The sequence below is a fragment of the Phoca vitulina genome, unplaced genomic scaffold, assembly GCF_004348235.1.
Source record: "Phoca vitulina isolate PV1807 unplaced genomic scaffold, GSC_HSeal_1.0 scaffold1, whole genome shotgun sequence".
In the NCBI taxonomy this organism is placed as follows: domain Eukaryota; kingdom Metazoa; phylum Chordata; class Mammalia; order Carnivora; family Phocidae; genus Phoca; species Phoca vitulina.
The window spans coordinates 46,704,305-46,724,717 of NW_022589704.1; the positions used below are offsets into that span (position 1 = coordinate 46,704,305).

At 37.0% G+C, this 20,413-nt stretch overlaps 1 protein-coding gene across 1 annotated transcript in view; it reads right to left on the minus strand.

The window, feature by feature from the left end:
* Positions 1 to 544: 544 nt before the first annotated feature.
* FAM171B (family with sequence similarity 171 member B) overlaps positions 545 to 20,413 on the minus strand; it is a 61,819-nt gene continuing 41,950 nt past the window's right edge. Inside the window, exons 3-8 of the mRNA XM_032406547.1 lie at positions 18,929 to 19,021; positions 15,619 to 15,777; positions 11,761 to 11,931; positions 7,950 to 8,066; positions 3,272 to 3,395; positions 545 to 3,007 (exon numbers count right to left, since the gene is read on the minus strand). Coding sequence (XP_032262438.1) covers positions 1,663 to 3,007; positions 3,272 to 3,395; positions 7,950 to 8,066; positions 11,761 to 11,931; positions 15,619 to 15,777; positions 18,929 to 19,021 — 2,009 coding nt within the window. The 3' untranslated portion in view covers positions 545 to 1,662. The remainder of the gene's footprint in view (positions 3,008 to 3,271; positions 3,396 to 7,949; positions 8,067 to 11,760; positions 11,932 to 15,618; positions 15,778 to 18,928; positions 19,022 to 20,413) is intronic.

Genomic DNA, 20,413 nt, shown 5'->3' on the forward strand with positions numbered 1-20,413 from the left:
TTATAGGAAAAACTAAAGTAATTACATTACTTTAATGGAAGGAAAAGGAAAACTGGCTGAAGTCGACTATCTTGGGGAAAAAAAAACGGTTGTCTTTCACTGACTATCCATCTATAATTTGACTAAAGCTAATATGGCTAATTTTGCTTCTTTCAAATTGTTTATGTGCCTTGGGTCTCTATGTTGCTCCCATGTTGAATAGAAGAGGATGAGAAATAAAGTAATTTAGTTTTACTTTTCCCCCAAGGGAAAGGGGAAGCTGCTTCAGATATTTGCCTTCATGGAAATTTTAAGAAAAATGGGATGAGCTGATTTTAATTAACAAAGAGCTTTATTTTTAGGACATATGAATGATAATTCAGAGTTGAAGACAATTATAATTAAAAACAGCTGTTGAATGTATTCATTCTGAATTCTTTTCTATATGAAAAGAGCATGGATATATTACTTTCAAAACTAGAAAAAATGTTGCAAATGCTCTAAGTGATTTAAAAAAAACTTTTACTTCTCCATTAAATTGAAATATTTTCTAAAACGTGTTTTATGAATGTCAAGAGAAAAACATCTGGATATATACCCTAATATTCTGAAGGTTTTTTTTGAGTCGTAGGGAAATAGAATTTATTTTCCTGCTCATCAACATTTAAAAAAAAAATGAAATGTTCATTTCTTTTAGCTTCACATATTTTGTTAATAAACTGAAAGTTTCTTATGATCACCTAAATATTAAATTTTAAATCAAGTTTAAAATGAATGAATGGCGGGGGAATAGAAAAAATATCCTAAAGCTGATTTTAGCCTACATGTATCAGTGAGTCTTAAAGATATAGGCTTTTTTTTTTTTTTTCAGATTGCTAAAAGTTTTCCTTGACAGCTAAGCTCATTTCACTATAGAAGCAGGGAAAAAAAGAAAATTTAAAATAAAAATGAAAGTATCAGAGCGTTCATTTTTCAGATTTCTAAATAACAAGTTAACATCTTACCATTTATTCTGTGAAGTTATATCCAAAAACAACCAAAGAGCTGCTATTTCCCTCTCTAACAACCAAGTAGCTTCTTGCCTATCTTACATGAGTAAGATTTATTTTCGGGTTGATACAGAACACATGCCGTTTATTGCAGAAAAGGAAATATTGTTTGGCCTTTAAATTCTAGAGTAACACCAATAGAGAACATTTATCGTTATTTTCACCTATAGGCAGAGGAGAACATAACAGTAATATTTCACAAGACTATGATGCCCAAAGAATACAGTTTCATTTCTAAATGTTTCGCAGGGGCAGGCATCAAAGCAGAGGCAACATTTTTGAAAGCAACTTTAGGGGAGTACACATTTCACTGTTACTCTTAAGAGGGCTAAATTGGCTGAATGAGCAACATTTTCAGATAACTAACAAACATCCTGAAACTATTTTACATTTTGAGCTCTTGGATACTTCAAATTCATCACCCAAAAATAAATGAAAAGAATAGGCCAGAAAAAGCATTCCTTGGTATCTTTCTCTTTCAGTAGTGAATTGCCATTTTACTATTTACTCTGCTTGAGACATGTCCAGGGACCATGAGCTTGCTCAGTCTCAACTTCTTAAAAAGTTCATACAGCAATTTACAAGAAGCAAGAATAAACAACACGAGACAGCGGAGACACAACCACCCTCGGTGTTAATTTATGGGAAGCAGTGGGCGTTCCTCGCGCTTCTTCCAGATATTAGTCTTGCTATCCTTTTTGGCTAGTGGTGGTCTGCCCCTTTTTTTCGTGGGGGATATATTGGCCTCAAAATCTTCAGCAGTGCTTTTTCTTCCTGGAGACTCTTCCCCAGGGTGTTCCATGATAGCCCCACTCCCTCCGTCTAGGATGTGCCTTAAAGCCGGGTCCTCAGGGGAGCAAACAGTGGTCCCACTCTCGCTACTGCTCAGGTCTAAATCTTCTAAGTAAAGGATCTTAGGCGGATGCATGCTTTTGATGAAAGTTTTCTCCCTCTCGAGTTTTCTACTTGAGTGGTGCTCATTCATGTCCACCCCAGAGTCCAAACTCGTGTCATTGCTCTGGGCTCTCTTGCCCTTTTTCAGGTCTATAAAGGAATGTCTCACTTGTGCGACTGGTTTTCCATCAAGAGACACAAACCATGCTCTGGGGTGGGGGGAAGGCTTTCCTTTGGACAGCTCCAGGAGGGTCTGTTCTGAAATTCCTTGAAGCTCTGATGAGAAGGGAGTCATTACGACAGCTTCATTTAGTGTTCCAGGCACAGAAACCGATTCTAGTAAGCTGTTTGAATACCGGCTCCAATCTGAAGTTTGCGATGGCAAGCTCTGTTGCCCTTCGAGTGGGATATTCTCTTCCCGGGCAGCTGGGGGCTGTGCGTGAGAATGCACTGGCATTTTGGGCAATGTCTGTGTGAAGTTCTCTCTGCTTACTGGTTCCATCAATTGGCCATAGACTAACTGTCCCTTTCTTGGCAGAGTAGCTGACTTAGCAGTATGTACCTGCTCTGGAGTGGAGAAAAGGTCAGACGTTTGAAGAATGGCAATGGGTTGGCTGTAGAGATGCATAAGCTGTTCAGGAATGTGGGAATGTCCATACACCTCCTCATTACCTGTGAGGTATCTCTTTTCCTCTTGTGCATCACCTAGAGATGAAGATAGATTGTTGTTAATATGTTTAGGTTGTTTAGACCCTACAGTGGGCTCCAACGACTGTGTTGGGTTTCTTGAGTAATTGTTTTGATTGGCTGATAGAAATGGAACATCTTCATTGTAGATTTTAAAATTGTCCCGAGTTTTTACCATGGAAACTCTTTCTTCTGCTTCTGCCTTTGATGGCTCCTTTTTCTGAGGGCTATATGAGGAGTTTTTGGCATTAAATAACTGTGACTTGTCCTCAGCTTTTAATGCAACTTTGACTGAACTGATATGATTTATGTGTGTGGTTGAAGTTGTCTGGTCTCTCTTGAGGACTTCGAGTTTAGTGATATTTCTTTCTCTTTTCTGTGGAGTACCACACTTATCCCTAGAGTAGAAGAGATGGCACAAAGTGTTTAAAACTTATGATCCAGAAGAGTCATTAAAAAAAAAAAAAAAAAAAAACTATCCCATGACATGTGTATTATATATGCAATGCTACTGTTAGAGTATATCCACTTTTATTTTAATCTACATATTGTAAAAATCAAACTACTTATTTTTATAAATAAACTTTGTAATACCCATAACACACTGACGTGATACTATAATGATAGTTTTGTGTGTTTGTACATATTAATATTTCTCTTACCTGCAATAACAAAGAAGCACAGCAAAAAATCCAATGACAATGACTACTGTGCCTCCTAATATGGCAGTGAGGAACACCGTGTGGTAGGCAGTTATGTCCCTGGAGTCTCCATTTATACCTGAACCTATATACAGAAAATATATTATTTTAGATCAAATTTTCAACCACATCCTATTCTGGGGAAGGCAGATTAAGTATGCGTACACGGTTGTATTTGGTTGCTCCGGTCTCAACAGCAGGCTTCCCAGTGGGTGGAGCATATGTTCCCCACACTTTGGGCTTCATCAGTTGCCTTGTTCTGGTCAATGAAATGTGAGCCCCTTAAATGAGGCTGCATGACATGGCCCTGCCCTCTTGCTAAGATCCTCTAATATATGAACAGTGTATCCCACGGTACTGCCATTCCTGCAGCCTATGTTCTGGAATGAGAACAAATGTTGAACTGAACCAAGCCAAGCCCAACAGTCATGACAGTGGCTTCCAGGCCCGACAGTGAGGAAACTTGCTTCAGCAGGCGGTAAAACTGACCCATGTTGTATGGTAGCAAAATATTTGGTGGAATAAACTAGGAGAAAATATTTCTGTGCCCAGAGGTTTGGGGATAGAATGTTGGTAGTGAGGGTTGACTTATTAGCTATAATCAATTTTAAAAGAAATTTTAAAGATAAATTCAAAAAAGAATTTGCCAAGGTAAGTAGGTATGAAAGGTTTTCTAGAAAGGAAAATTGGAGGACTTGAAGGATTCCAAGTTGCAACTCTTTCAGCCTGGCCTCTAGATTAAGAAGATGCCATGCAGAGGTACAAATGACCCATTATCTTCCCATTATGAGAACACACAGATACACTGCTGTTGGAATCCGCTTAAATGCAATAAAAGTGGATTAATGCACTGGGATGATCAGTTGTAGGCTATGAAGATTCTGCATGAAAATAAATGCAATCAATGTTGAGGTAACCTGTTTTAATATCACTAAGACTGCACTTGGTTCACAAATGTATGTAACAAGTCTATTGATCATTATCAACTAGAGTCTAATATGTATTCAGGATGATAAGGTGATAAGAGTAATGAGACAACTGGTTTTCTGGCAAACTCTACCATGAGAAATGTCCAGAATAAAAGACTTGAGGATCACAAGGTCTTTGGATCCTTTAACTTTCACGTCATCTAATTTGATAAAAATAAATAATAATGATAGTAGTAAAGGTTTTGGAGAATCAGTACTGTGGTTATGCATACAAACTTTGGAGCCAGTGTGCCTCAATTAGAATCCTGGTCTATTTCTTTTTTAAGAAAAACTTGCTATTAAAATTTAATTCTCTTTAAATATATGCATTTCTTCCACCCTCACCCATTCTGGGGAGGAACAGAAAACCCCCACCCCCTCCATTCAGGAGATTCCATGTATAAAGCCTGATATGGTGAGGATGAAGTATAAAAATAGTATTTACAAAAGGGAAGACGGTATCTGTTGCTACCTTAACCTTCAGACACCTCCATTCCCCACCCATTCCCCATCCCCACAGGACCCTTTTGCTCCTTTAGAAAAAGTTCCTGGGAACTCATGTAAGTGTAGAGGCCTCTAGACTTGTACTCAAACCTCAACATCACTCCGTAACATTCTCATTTATTTCTTGGGCAAGTTTCCTTACTTTGTGTCTCAGTTCATATCTGTCAGATCTCACCTATGTGGGTTGTTACAAGGATTAAAAGTTAATACTTACTAAAACACTTAGTGCTTAGCACATGAGAAGCAGTCAAAGTGTTACCTGTATGACACCATTATTGTTGAATGAAACTTCAAGGTTATAAAAGAATAGGCACTCCAGTATTGGCCACACTTTCCTATATATATGGTAAGTAATAATAGACAACAAAGTATAGCATTGCACAATATGAAATTTCTTCAAACAGAAAAGAAGTAAGAGTAACAATTCTATCTGCAGATTCTTATTCAGGATCCAGAGCTGCAATGGAGTAAAGTTTGATAATAACTGGATGAAATTCAACTTCTAAGGATATATGAATATATGTTTCCGCAATAGAACCACTGTACAATAGAACCACTTTTGGAAATAAGAGGCTGATACTGTTGGGTTTCCCCAAAATTTTATATGTAGGACAACAGCAAAAAGTATGCGTGTGTGTGTGTGTGTGTGTGTGTCTAAAAAGACAAAGGCAGAAAAGGATATTTTCACTTAAATATATTTGAAAATGCATATTTAAAAACAGTCCTAAGTACTTGATTTTTAAACTCTACTATAGAAATCTATGAAAAACAACTTGATTTTAATTTCTTGTACTTATTTTCCGAGGAATTCTAGAATTCTATTTAAGACTTATTTAAAAAACAGATTTAGTATGTTATTAACCAAATTTTAAGTAAAGTAGCTCCAGCACACCAGACACTAGTCCATCAGAGGACCAACTTTGATTTTACAAAATGTGATTTTACTCAAAATCTACACTTTGCAGGGGGGGGGGAGGGGGACATTAGGGATCATCATATCCAACTCCTACAATTTAGAAATAAGAAAACTAATACTAAAATGGGTAAGTACCTATTTCAAGGTCAGCCAGATATTTACTGGCAAAGCCAGAGCTATAATCAAACTATCTGTATTTCTAGTATAGTGTTCCTTTGACTGTGATATACTTGTGGGTGGATTTTTCAAAAGCATCAGTAGAAGCTCTCTAATTCAAACTAAATGGGAATCCCACACTTCTATTTTAGTACTCTGATTCATACAAAATCTTTTCCGACATATAAGCTAAAACAAAATTTTCACCTACTCTAGAAAATTATTTGACTTTTGTAATTCATAGTCATCTTATATAAATTGATTTCAGGTATATTTTTCGTGTAAAGTACATTTCTCTATAAAACTCAAGTGTTCTTTAGGTTATTAGAAATGAAATAACTTGCATTTAGTTGAGTTGAAGTATTAAATATTAATTGTTCTTTTTCATCAATATTTCATTATAGTTGCAAATCTAGAATTAAATAAGGCCAGACAGCTGGCAAGACTGCAGGATATTTTGCATCATGAAGAACAAAAGTAACCACCCTCTGGTTTCTGAATAAATAATCTCATAAGCACAAAGTTCAAACAAAAACAGGGAGAACATCCCCCTTGATCATAATGGTTAATGGCTCATATTTCTTCTATTGGAATCCTAAATTTGGGTTTCATTGGAGGGAAAAAAAAGGTCTTGTTACCTTGCATGGTTTAAAATTCAAAGGTTGTCAATATAAAATGAAAAAAATTAAACTATTAAAAAAAGACATTTTCAGAAAGAACAGAGCCTTCAAATTATTAATAGACAGCCATAACAAAGTTAGGTGATTGAATGCTGTAGAGAAATGTATGTATATGTATGTAAAATGTCACCCACATCCTGGATCGGGGTATGCATGGGACTGTTCCGGACTAGCACCTCAGCTGGGAGCCCAGACCCTCAATAAACCAAAAGAATTCTCCGACACATGATTAAAGATGTAGGAATGACCTATGCATTCAACCTCCACACTCCCCCCAAAACTTCACTAAAATGACACTGAAAGTTTTGCTTTGTTTTGTTTTTCTAAATCAACCAGCCCACAGGTTAACGGAGAAAAGGAGAACAAGATAAAAGAGGAAGAAGGCGTTGAAGGCTGGAAAGACTTAGCAAAGCTGGCAACAGGGAAAGCCAAGAAGCAACTCAGCTGATCCCAGTGAGCACCCCAGAAGGCCCATAAAGTCGGAGCAGGCCCGTGGTGCAACCAGTCTACATGACCACAGGTTAGAAGACTTTAAGAAGATTTAATGGATAAAACATGCAATGTTTGAGTATTTTGAGAGATTTACACGACTCAAGATGCATGTGTGATTTCCTTACTACAAATCATACAGATAATCTGATAGCATGTTAAATCTAGGAAAAGTAAAATACTCATTTGTCCTAGAATATGAACAGACGGTTCCTAGTGGACAAGTCTTAGCTTTTGTCCACCTCCAGTTCCTATGTCAGGCCAAACCTTCATTTGGGGTATTGCATGTCTTATCTTGGAAACAGTATGGGGACACTATTTTTCAACAGCCCTTAACCCCAGGAGTGTGCTCATGACCCAAGTCTGGGCCAACCAAATTCTTCATCCCTAGAATGCAGGAACAGTGTGAGGAAAAGACTGCAAAGGGTCAGAGTCAGCCCTATATGCAACAGCAATCTTGCAAAGTCACACAGTCCTGCTAACTGGGGTCCCTAGGATTCCTGGCTTTTGGAATCTAGTTCTTTAGCCTTTCCTGGCATCCAGTGAACTCCCTATATCCTAATTTTATGTAATTTTTATGTAATTATCCAAGAGCTGTTCCTGTTGCTCACAACCCAAGGCTCTAACTGATGTGGGTGGAATTTATTCTTGCAAAGTAAACATTTAATTTGAACAAACTTTATACTTCACAGATTCATCAGATATCATAGCTATAAAGGACCTTAGAGTTCATTGAGCTTAATCTTTTCTTATACACATGAAAAAATATTAAAATAAAGCTGAGATCAAGAGACTAGAAGCTTTTTCCAACATTATATAGTCAGTAAGTGGCAATGTTTACAATAAAATCAAGACCTAGCAGTATCAATTCCAGTTTGCCTATTTGGATTTTTTTTCAAATTACTTTTGTTTCATTTTTACAATACCTCTAGTTCCTGGAAGTGGAGCTGCTATCCAGTAGCCCAAATGTGGTGCATCATATGTCCAAATTAAGTGATTATTATATGCCTTGACTGTTCCCCGGCCATGATTTACCCAAGCACCTATAAAAAGGCAAGTAAAAAATACCAGTTAGTTTATACGTCTTTACTGCTGATAGGAGTTTGCTGATAGTCATGTATAGAATACTTTGCAGGACTCTTTCAAAGATTATGAAAACTCTGGCAATATGTTATCCTGGGATAATACATATTATATCATAATACAGTGCATATTGGGGTGCCTGGGTAACTCAGTCGGTTGAGTGTCTGACTCTTGGTTTTGGCTCAGGATATGATCTCAGGGTCGTGAGATTGAGCCCCACGTTGGGCTCTGCACTTGGCGTGGAATCTACTTGGGATTCTCTCTCTCCCTCTCCTTCTACCTCTCCCCTCATTCACATGTGTTCTCTCTCTAAATAAATAAAGAAATAAAGTCTTTAAAATATATTTATAGTGCATATTATAATAATGTATACAATAGAATGATCTGAATGCTTGTTATGACTAAAGAAAATAAAGTCATTATAAATAAGAAAGTATACATATTTAGGGAAATCATGACTCTCCAAGTAATGTTTAAATGTGCATATCGAAGTATGTCTTAAGGATGTGAATAGTGAAATCCAAATTTATCAATAGGCGGTTATTTGTCCCCTGTTCTGGGATTCTGATTAACACTTATAATGTATATTTTACGGCCTCATTAATTTTTTTATTAAATACTGTTTGGGTCTATTACTAGTGGCATGGCTCTTTTAGAACCAAATTTTTAAGAATATTTTTTTAAATGCTATCTGCTCTGGGGTGCCTGGGTGGCTGGGTCAGTTAAGCATCCTACTCTTGATCTCAGTTCAGGTCTTGATCTCAGGCTCATGAGTTCAAGCCCTGTACTGGGCCAGTGTGGAGCCTACTTTAAAAAAAAAAAAAAAAAAAAAGTAAAATAAAATGCTATCTGATCTAATAAAATGCCATCCATAGACAAAGAATTCAGTAAAACCCAGTTCTTTTATAGAGTTCAGCATAACAACGCTTTTTTATAAATTCAGTGTGTATTTGTACTTGGTTTGTTAATTCACTGTAATGATACATCTACAACATGTAAAACAGTGTTTTTAATAAGGTAGACAAACTTGATGGAAATGGATCAGCTTACTGCTTTTAAATAGTCACATTAAGCATTACATATCTGATATATGAATTCAAATATTTTGTTACTGGAAGGTACGTTAGAGACAAGGGCCTTTGTCAGGATGAACAATCAGAACTCAACACAGCTATTCTTTGAAATGTTTTAAAACAACTCTTTTATTCAACAAATTAGGAAATTCAGGCCCAAATAAGTGGTTTAAAATCCCACTGCTGGTAAATGGACTAGACTCCAGGGCTTAGAGCTTTTACTCCAGTGATTACAACATACTATATTTGGTCTTAGTCCCCAGTCCTGGCACAGAGCTTCTAAATTCTTTGGAGTTTCCCATGTGATAAAAGGTGAAAAGAGTGCTTCTTGTTGTTCATAACAAGCCACTTTCAACCACACCTGACTTTATGTTAACGAGGTGATTTTTGGAAAGTCCCAGGGGGTGCTGGTTGCCAGGTAAAACCCACCATGTGATTACCCCTCGGGAGAGGGCAGATGGGCTGAAGATTAAGGTCAGTCACCAATGGTCAATGGCAATGAACCAGGCCTACATAATGAAGTCTCCATAAAAACCCCGGAACTACAGGGTTCAGAAGGCAGAGTTGGTAAACACATGGAGGTGGTGGGAGGGTGATGCACCCAGAGGAGAGGGTATCCTTTTATAATAAACTGATAATCTAGTAAGTAAACGGTTTTCCTGTGAGCTGTTCTAGCAAATATCGGTCATGGGGACTTCCAATTTGTAGCTAGCTGGTCAGTAGCACAGATGACAAACTGGACTTGCACTTGGCCTCTGAGGTGGGGGCCAGGGGGCAGTCTTGTGGGACTGAGTCCTTAACCTGTGGGATCTGATGCTAATTCCAGGTAGACAGTGTCTAAATTGAATAGAATTTTAGGACACCCAGCTGGTGGAGAACTGCTTGGTGTGAGAAAAACAACCCCCCTCTCCCCCCTGTATTTGGTGACCTGAAGTGAAGTACTGAGTGTAGAATCACACTGAGAGGAGACTTTTTTCCCTTACAACTATCTTTTTTACTTATATAGTTTCCATTCTTTCTTAAAAGCATGTATATATTATTTATTTACTTTTTACGGTAAACATTTGTTTGGATTTTTTTTTTCCCCTAACTACCCTTCTAATTACAGTGAAGTCTCATTCCATCTCTTTGAAGGTTGATGGCTCCCTGTTTTCAATCCACATGATTAGTTTGGGGCTCCAACACAGAACCTTAAGCCTTAATAATAAAATAAAATAAATAAATCTGTACATTCTGTTTGTAAATCACAAACACTGGTTCTGAGATGGGCACGAAAACTCCATTCTATAATTGCAATTAACCCAAGAGCTTGTGCAATTGCTACTAGGGAAAGAATCTTTCTTTCCATTAGACTTTAACCTGGCTAGGTATAAAGTCTGAGCACCTACACCCTTCTTGCCACTCTGAAGGTAAATCCTATCCCAGAAAGGTATTAGCACAGAGGAAACAGGTGAGAGAATCAAGTCCTGTGAAACTGTCTAGGCTCTGTATCCTGACTCATCCAAAACAATTATGGATCATATCCCTTTTTTTGTTTTGTTTTGGCAACTTAAAGACTCCCATCTTATTTATACAGAAACACAAGAACAAAACCAAGGGAAGCAGAGGAGGAAAACGTGCGTCTATTTAGGAGGCTAAACTCAGGGACCAAAATTGGTATCTGAGTTTCTTGTTTTGGGATTTTTTTTTTTTTTAAATAATCATTCTGTATCTTGATAATACAATGTTACTTATTTTCATGAAATTAACATACATTTCTCAATTGCCTTAACCAACCTTTTAGATACAAGTTCATATTGTCTATCAAAACAAAAGCCTGTAAGAGTAGAAATAATTTTTTAAAATGTATTTCTACTTTTCTATTCAAGATCTTGGGGGAGGCTCAGTCAGTAGAGCACACGACTCTTTTTTCTGGAGGGGGGAGAGAGAACATGAGCGGGGCGGGGGGCAGAGGGAGAAGCAGACTCCCTGCCCAGCAGGGAGCTCCATGTGGGGACTCGACGCTTAACTGAGTCACTGAGGGGGCCAAGCACATGACTCTTGATCTTGGGATTGTGAGTTTAAGCCTCATGTTGGGCATAGAGCTTTAAAAAAAAAAGGCATGTGAATGTGAGTAAATAATGCCATTTTTTTTTTTTTTTTTTTTAAAGATTTTATTTATTTATTTGAGACAGAGAGAATGAGAGAGAGAGAGAGAGAGAGCACATGAGAGGGGGAGGGTCAGAGGGAGAAGCAGGCTCCCTGCCGAGCAGGGAGCCCGATGAGGGACTCGATCCAGGGACTCCAGGATCATGACCTGAGCCGAAGGCAGTCGCTTAACCAACTGAGCCACCCAGGCGCCCAATAATGCCATTTTTTTAATGTAGTATACTGACATCATTTTCCCCATAGTTGTATTATACTAATCAAAGTGGGCCAATTTTAGTCATTTTAAAGTGCTTAAAATAGTAACATTTAGTGCCAATAGACATCAATAAAGCTGAAAAAATTTTAATAGTAATATAGAAACATATTTCTAAGAGCAAACATTCAAACATTCAAAAAGGGCAATATCCAAAATATTTTCACCTAGCTCACATACCTATGTTCATATCAAATGTCCAGGCAGGTATGTGATCCCCTGCACTTATATCATTTGTATGTAGAAGGGGGAGAGAAACTTGAATAGAGCCATCCACCTTTAATTCTTTTCCTCCAGAATATATTTTCACACATATTGCAGCAAGAGGAGTCAATTCAAGACTTTCAAAACCTAAAAAAGAAGACAGTTTATTAAAAATCATATGCAAAATACAGGTTGTCGTTGCATACTAATAAAAGTAATATGGGCCTAAAATATTTAAGTCCTTTATCCACCTAGGGTTATCCATTTTAATATCAAATAGATACTGGATCCTCATTAAAGAATTTTAAAATATATCATAAATACAGGTGATAACTATATAACTTGACAAATCAATATGAGCCTAGAGATCTAATTCTTTCGGAGTCATGTGATTTAAGGTCACTGGAATCTAATTCAGTGTTTTAAAAACCTACAAAACAACAACAAAAATACATCTCACTAGTATCCTACCCAAATAAAGGTTCTACCATATCACATCATCAATACAGATATGGGTCTAAAACTTGGTCTCTCCTGCTTCCAAGAGCACCTGTTTCAAGTACGAGGACCAACAGACTCAGTTATACTCCTTAAAGTTACCTTGTGTCAAAAACGTTCTGACTCAAAATGCAAATTTGATAGGTTTGACAAACATGAAACAAAATCAGCAATACTGTTAGCTGATAAAGGTAACAAGCTTTGATGTGCGTTTGATTAATAGCATAATTGAAAGAATATAAACTTAGGCTAAATACAAGTATTAAAATACTAGATTTCAAAGCTTGAAAAGTAGGGAAAGTGAGATTAATAGAATTGGTTATAGTGTTTTGCCTAAGGCTTTAAAGTATGATTATACATATAATTTATAACATGCCTTCTTAAATATCAGGATCTACCTATATTTCTCTATCACTGACAGGAAAAGAGTAGAAAATGCATTTGTTTTGTTTTTAAATATTAGCAATGCCAAAGTAATAATATAACCAGAATATTTATAATGAATAAAGTAATATGGTTAAAGATGTTACAATTTAATATAAATTTTCTACAAATAATTTGGTAATTTTAGATTTCCTAGTTAAATTTACTAATACATTAGAAAGAGTTGACTAAGGTATATTTATTACATATTATTTGCTCTTCATGGATAAACTTGAATCTTCAGCTTAAAAGCTAGAGTTTTGTTCATTCGTTCAGCAAATATTTATAACGAGTCCCTATTGGCACCTCATACTCATCTCGGTTCCAGAGATGCACTGGGTACATGATGTCTTACACTGGCTTGCAATATTTTTTTCACAATCCTCATATTATCAAAAATGCTTTTTTCCATTTCTTTGCCCATTGTCAGTCTTCCCCCCATTCAAATGTCAGTGTGTGGTAGAAGGTACCCTACCAGGGCTTTGAGGAAATTCTGGAAAGGCAATGTAATTGCAGGGTCATAAAAGCTGCCTCTCTGAGGAGGGGATGTGTGAGCTGTGGCCAAATGATTAAGGGGCAATCCATGCAAAGACCTCAGAAAGTGAAAAGCCCCCAAATCAGAAGTGATCTTGGTATGTGCAAGGATGAAAGAAGGCTGAAGGGCAGAGAGGGAGAAACAGCAGAAGGCCTTTGAGTCCGTGGAAAGGAATTCTCATTATCACTTCTACTATACCTGGTGTGGATCTTCAGTTATCAGACAGAGCAACTATTGACTTAATGAAAAACTTCAATTAAACATCTTTGTAAGCTTCCTGAAACACTAATCATAAGATGAGCAAAATAATGCCATACGTATTTTATAGACTAGTGACACTAGTAAAAGTCCAAGGTAAGCCCAAAGAAATGATCAAGTATCTGTTAGTAATTGTAATTTCTTGTATCGAACTGTTTGGTGAAGCCTGCTGGCTTTCTGAGGTGACTGCTTTTAACCCCACCCCCACCCCCACCCCCAGTTCTTTGCCGCCAGTGGCTTCACATGCTAAATGCAGCTGAAGCTGAGGAGCTCAACCAACCCCCCCACCACCACTTGGGATAAGGCCAACTCAAAGAAGAGAATGGTACAGGGAAAAGGATTAAAGACAACGAAAAGGAGGCAACTTGAAAAAACACTTTCGTACTCACAGAGCTCTAGAACTAAGCCACCAGCAACGTGTGGCAACTTAAATTCAAAGGGAATTGGTGCTTTAGTTCCTCAGTGCACTAGTCATCCTTCAGGAGCTCAACGGGCACATGTGGCTAGTAGCTACCACACTGGACAGAGCAGGACAGTCCCATCTGACAGCACTGCTCTGGAACTTTTAAAACGTTAGCAGCATTCTCAAGATAATGAAACATTAAATGAATAATCTCAAAAGCAGGTGGTAGAGGAATGCTGGAAGGGAGAGGATATTATGTCCCCTTCTCACTGAACCTAATGAGTCTCGTCATAAAAACTCTCCAGTGCAACACGAGCTTCCTCTATGATACGGTACACTGGTATCATTCTTGTCAATGTTTGTGCGCATCTGAGAAATCTTGGCAGGTGTCTTAGATTGGCTTCTTCAAGAACTGACCCTGAGAGAACAATTTGGAAGGAAGTACCCATCACTGAGGGAGTGGAAGAGTACAGAGAAGAAGGAAGGAAGCCAAAAGAGGATATATTAAGGAAGAGATGTGTACTCTCTTTGTACTCTTGTCTGCTGTCGAGAGCTTGCCCGTGTGAGGGCCAGCCTGCCTGCTGGACTCCGGAATGTCCTGGGCAGGTGTGTGCAGTAGGAAACACAGGCCTGTAACAGACAGTGAGGGTCACCTTGCTGGAGCATCGCTACAGCAGGTGAGAAAGAAAACAAAACCAAAACATCTACATGTTTATTACTCTAATTTCCGGTTGTTCCGCAAATGAAATGGACCAGAATAGGACACAACTGAAGTCATCAAAATTACAGATTGCCTGAGGTGATTTTTAAAAACAGTGGAGAGTCAGTTATATGTTGCAACAAGTGGCAGAACTGGTGGCACAAATGTGGACGTACAGAGGAAAGAGATTTTTATGGGGTTTATTCATGGGTGCATTAAATAAAATGTAAAATCCCATCAGGCTCTTACCTTTTAGGTCATGACAGCCATAGGTACATAGGCGCTGTTGAATCTGGGGTAGAGCTGACCCTTGAACAACATGGATTTGAACGAGCAGGCCCACTTATGTGGACTCTCTTTAATAAATACAGTACTATAAATGTATTTTCTCTTATGATTTTAACATGTTCCTTTCTCTAGCTTATTGTAAGAATATAACACATATACAAAATATGTTTTAATAGACTGCTACTGGTAGGGCTTCTGGTCAACAGTAGGCTATTAGTAGTTAAGTTTTTGGAGAATCAAAAGTTATACAAGTTTTAACAGTGGGGGGGGGACAACCCCTGCATTGTTCAAGGGTCAACGGTATATATTTTTAAAATATTTATAATTTTACTCATAGGGAATATCAAATATATTTAAGAAAAACTTCCAATTGCTTACTCTAATCTATAAACTTTTTTATGTCTAACAATTATAATTAATTTGATAAGATTGACTAGAAGGTCAAATTATAAAAATATGTATAAACTTCTTTAAATCAAATTTTCATTTTTAAATATATTTTTTAACTTGCAAAGTTATACAACATATTACTATTTCCTATACGTTGTTTACCTCCTTTGGATAGAAATATCCTGCAACTTAAATTTTCCATTAACTTAATATAATGTATGCAGAAGATTCCGGTATAACCTTTTTCATTGGATAAGAGGGAATTTCCTATAAACATTTTAATAACTAGCTTTATGTACTATTTCTATTAACTATGATTATGTAAAAAGTAGATAATACCTGATTTATTGAGAGTAATTCCAGTTGTATACAGGAAATTGTCCACTTTCAAAAATTGTTGTAGAACTGTAAGATAGCCTGTTACATTGCTAATGTGATGGTTGTCGGGTAGTTTAATTAAGGCTTTTGAAAACTGAACACTTGGTTGAGATTTGGCATCTGGAAAAGGGAAACCTCATTAACAAACAGACAAATGCATATCAAGCAGAACATCATTGCTTAGGACACTTTAACATCTCATAATTATTATTTTAAATTCAAAACTGAAATAAGTAAGAAATCTTCCTTTCTTTAGATGACACAAGGCCCTTTACCCTAGAAACTGCTTGATTCTTCTGTCCAGAATTTCTTCACCCTTTTTTTGGGTTTCACTCCAGGGACCCACATACCATTTTAGTCCATATGGTTCACTTGGGGTTTCATTTCTGTAACAGGAGTAGAGTTAATGGTGCATTCCAGAATGGGCTGGAACCAATCCAAGTGTCATTCCATTTATAAATGTTATCTCATGTTAATAACTTTGAATTGACTATCCTTTAATATAACTTAGGGAGTGAGAATTCAGAATATTGATACTTCTGTAATTAATGTATTTTTAACAATCTAAGGGTCAACTCTTAAATCATTAAAACTTATCAAAACATCAACCATTGCTTTGACTTTAAAGGCCACTGATAAAGACAGAAGCAATCAGTTAAATCATTAGAATTTTAAAAGTTCCAGTTTCTAAATAGTTACATGATAAATAAAATGTAATATAATTCTCAAAATCAGTATATAGTTTACATATGAAGCTAGAAAAATAATACCTGGAAAATAAGGGATATAAATAAAAACAACATACTTACATTATTCTTGTTTGGTTAAATTGTTAAATTTAATCGTCAATTGTTTAAATAATCTTATACCTTCCGTCTGATCACTTTACCCATACTATCTACACATTACTCTTTTAAAATGTGTCTTGAATTTCAGATTAATGGAAGCTAAATGAGACATGAAAACTGAATGCAATACCTGACCCTAAAATGGAGTCGGAAAAAAAAAATGTGTCAGTGGACAAAACGGGAATTTGGATGGTAAGTTATCCTATCAAAATAATTTTGCTGGGACGCCTGGGTGGCTCAGTCAGTTAAGCGTCTGCTTTCGGCTCAGGTCATGATCCCAGAGTCCTGGGATTGAGTCCCACATGGGGCTCCTTGCTCAGCAAGGGGCCTGCTTCTCCCTCTGCCTGCCTCTGTCTCTCTAATAAATAAATAAAATCTAAAAAAAAAAAAAAGTATAAAAAAAAAATAATAATAATTTTGCTGAACTGTGCCATGGCCACTTAATATCCCTAATTCTTAGGAATTGCATGCTTAAGTATTTAGAGGTAAAAGGCCATGATATGTGTAACTTACTTTCAAATGGTTCAGAAAAAAAAAAAAAAAGCATACCCAGAGCACAAATACACATAGTAAAGCAAATGGAATACAATGTTATCAATAGGTGACTCTGAGTAAAGGGTATGCAGGAGTTATCTGTCCCTGATTCTTCCAACTCTTCTGTATTGTGAAATTATTTCTGTATTTGAAGTTATTTCCAAATACAGAGTTAAAAACTTAAAATATGTGCCTTAATTATGTTGAAGCCCCAAATTTCTTAGAATTGAAAACATGTACACTAAGTAAAATGTCTGGCTGAGCTTCTCTAAGGTTTGTACATTCCTGAAGTTTCTAATTTCTCCTGCTCCCTTTCCCACAAATACACACAAGCCTAACACATTTTCATTGCATAAACCATACACTTTTTTGATCAAATCCTGGAAAAAAAAATATAAGCGTTTTATGGAAGTTGAGAAGTGAGGATGGGCATTTTCTAAGGAAGGATTTAACATCTGCAGAAACATCCATCCCTTCCTCATTAGCCCTATCAATAGGGAAATGAGGCAGTAAAAGGAAGTGATCTGAGACCTCAAGAGAGCTCCGTGTTATGGAGACGCACCAAGACATAGCTAGTATTTTCCAGACAAATCAGTGTTCACTATTGCTTGGTAAAATGCAAAAGAGTGGCCCATGGACACGTTCGCACTAATCCATTTCATATATTCTGGAGGAAATTACAATTTGTAATGGGGTTTGAAGAGGACAGTAAGGACTAGGAAGGTGCCAAAACAAAACCAAAACAAATTGCTGAAGAGGGACTGTTTTTGTTAAGGTCCCAACAGCATAAAATGTAGCCTCTCTCTGTCATCAGTAGTTCCAATTTACTTGTCATCCGTCTATGCACAATGCCATGTGCACCCATTTGGCCGTTCACCAGCAAACTCGGCAGCTCACAATTCTGTTAAATGCATTCGAGTTCAAGAGTTAAATGCATTCGAGTTCTGCTACTTTCCTCAGTAAATGACTCCAAAATTAATCATGCCTGAGTTTAATTTTTTTCCCAAATAATATTTCTTTTTTAATACTTTAGAAATAAATAAGATACCTTCTGAAAATGAACTTTCACAATTTCTTTTACCATGACTGTTACTGGACTCTACTTTTGAAGATTTTCTGCTTCTACCAGTCATTCCTATTATGCTCAGTCCTAAACATTAATTCCCCAATACAAAAAAAAAAAGGCAAATTGTTGTCATCTATAGAGGTTCTATAGAGGCTTTATACAATATGCAGTAAAAGAGTGACTAAATGCTGGGGTTTCCCCCTAAGGACTATTAAGGAAGATGGAGGGGCGGAGGTGGGGGGAGAGGTAAGCCTGAAACGGTCTTTCTCATGGTTGGTAAAGTGAAACTGGAGACCACAGCTTGAAACAGACCTAAAATAAGGCTTCCTGTGGTATATGCAAGTGGGGTAAATCCCATCTGCTGAGGAAAGACCTTACCTGGTCTCGGGCTTTTCCCTGCTCAGGCAGCAGGCTTAATGCTAGATGCAGGGATGAAGGTGCCTGCAAATTAGAGAATCCTAAAGTTTTCCCAATTTCACTAACCACTAAAGCCCAGTGAGAGATGTGTTTTGAAGAGAAGTTGAGAATCTCTGTGCAACATTTCCAAAAGTCAAATGTACCTACTCGGGCAGGGGTGGGAGGTGGTGGTGGTGCTAAAATGGTAAAGGACGAGTCCCGCTGCACAAAACCCCATACTGTAGTCTGACAGTGAAATAAGAATCAGTTCAGATCAACTTAGAGCAGTACTAAACCTCCCTGATCAATTTAGGGTTTTTTCCAAGGGATAACCAACATTGATTCACTAGTGAAGTACAGTTACATAATTCAAGTGATAATAATCACTTTAAGTTTTTACTTACGAGCTGAGAAGAGTTGTACTTACCAGCTAATTTCCCAGTAATTAAAACAGTGTCTTCAAAGAGCCATATATTTGCTTGGCTTTGCGGGAACAGTGAAAGTGTAACTGATGAATATACTGTGAAATATAGCACAATTAAAATGTTTTATTAAATGTAGGGGGAAACTAGGTAAATATAGTCTATTCCAGCAGTCCCTAAAATGTGGGGGCGAGGGGCGGGGGGAACTGTGGAAACAAGGAAACATAAATGTAAAGTATGATGGAGGGGGGAAATAGAAGATACAATAAAGTGAGAAAAAAAGGCCAGGGGTCAATTTTATTTTACTTAAGCCTATTTCCAGTAGTTTGTACCAAAGTGACTAATGATGTTCCCTAACCCCAGTTATATACGGTCTGGTTAAATGCTTGAATCATCCTGAAGAATCCTCTGCTATTTTCTCTATATAATGGTTACTTGTTATTTCCTTCTAATGATTTTTTAAAAATCTTGGCTCCACAATTCAAGGTTCTCTGAGATAGAGACTACATCCACTGCCTGCTTGTTTTTTTTTTAAACTTCCTGCATAAGGGCGCAGTGCGCTTCATCACACAGTAGGGTTTGCCAGCCTCTGGGCTGGCAGAGCAGGAAAACAGTTGAACACATAATGAACAAATGATCCACAGGCAACCACTGTTAGTAATGCAGGAGGAGGCCAGATCTGCCTGCAAGAGTAGGCGCCTTCAGTAACTGGTGGGACAAGTGCAGAGGACCTGAAAGATAACTACATTATTTCAAGGTCAGAAGAAGCAGGAACGAAAGACCATTTTATAAGAACAGATCAAATAAACTTACTAAAAGTGAGTTCTCATTTGATAGCTTTCCTCTATCCAATATAAGTATTTGAATTTAATAGAAATAACATAATATCCCTAAATCACTTAGGACAGGATAAAACAGATTTGCATGGGAATATTTTTCATGTTTTAAGATATTTCAAAGAGCTGTAAAGGAAATAGAAAAAAGAAGATAAAACACAAAAAGATACGAATGGATATAAAACAAAATATACTTTTTCTTGCAATAGGAAAAGAAGACTACCAGGCAAAAGTGTAATTTCAATTCAGAAGCCATTAATAGACTAATTAATGGCTTTATTAGATTGGAGAGAAAGTGTTAGGGTAGTAGCTTGGACCTTGAGATGACTGTAATTAGGGCACTTTCCCATATTTGGCCACTCTCTCAGTCACAGGTAGCTTAAAATGGGGGCAGCCCTGACAGTTTAAGGTTATGAAACCTGAGGAAAATCTTCTGAACTTCACTAAAATTTACATGTAGATTTCCTTTCACAGACAAAATGTTTCTCATTATAAAAGGGATGAATATCCACTATGGAAAGGTTGAGAAATAAAGGAGAAGAAAGTGATGGTCATCACAATCCCACAACAAAGACAATAACTATTAATATTTCAGTATACTCTTTATGGATTTTTTCCTGTGATTTTTTAAAAAAATAGCATAATATTATATAC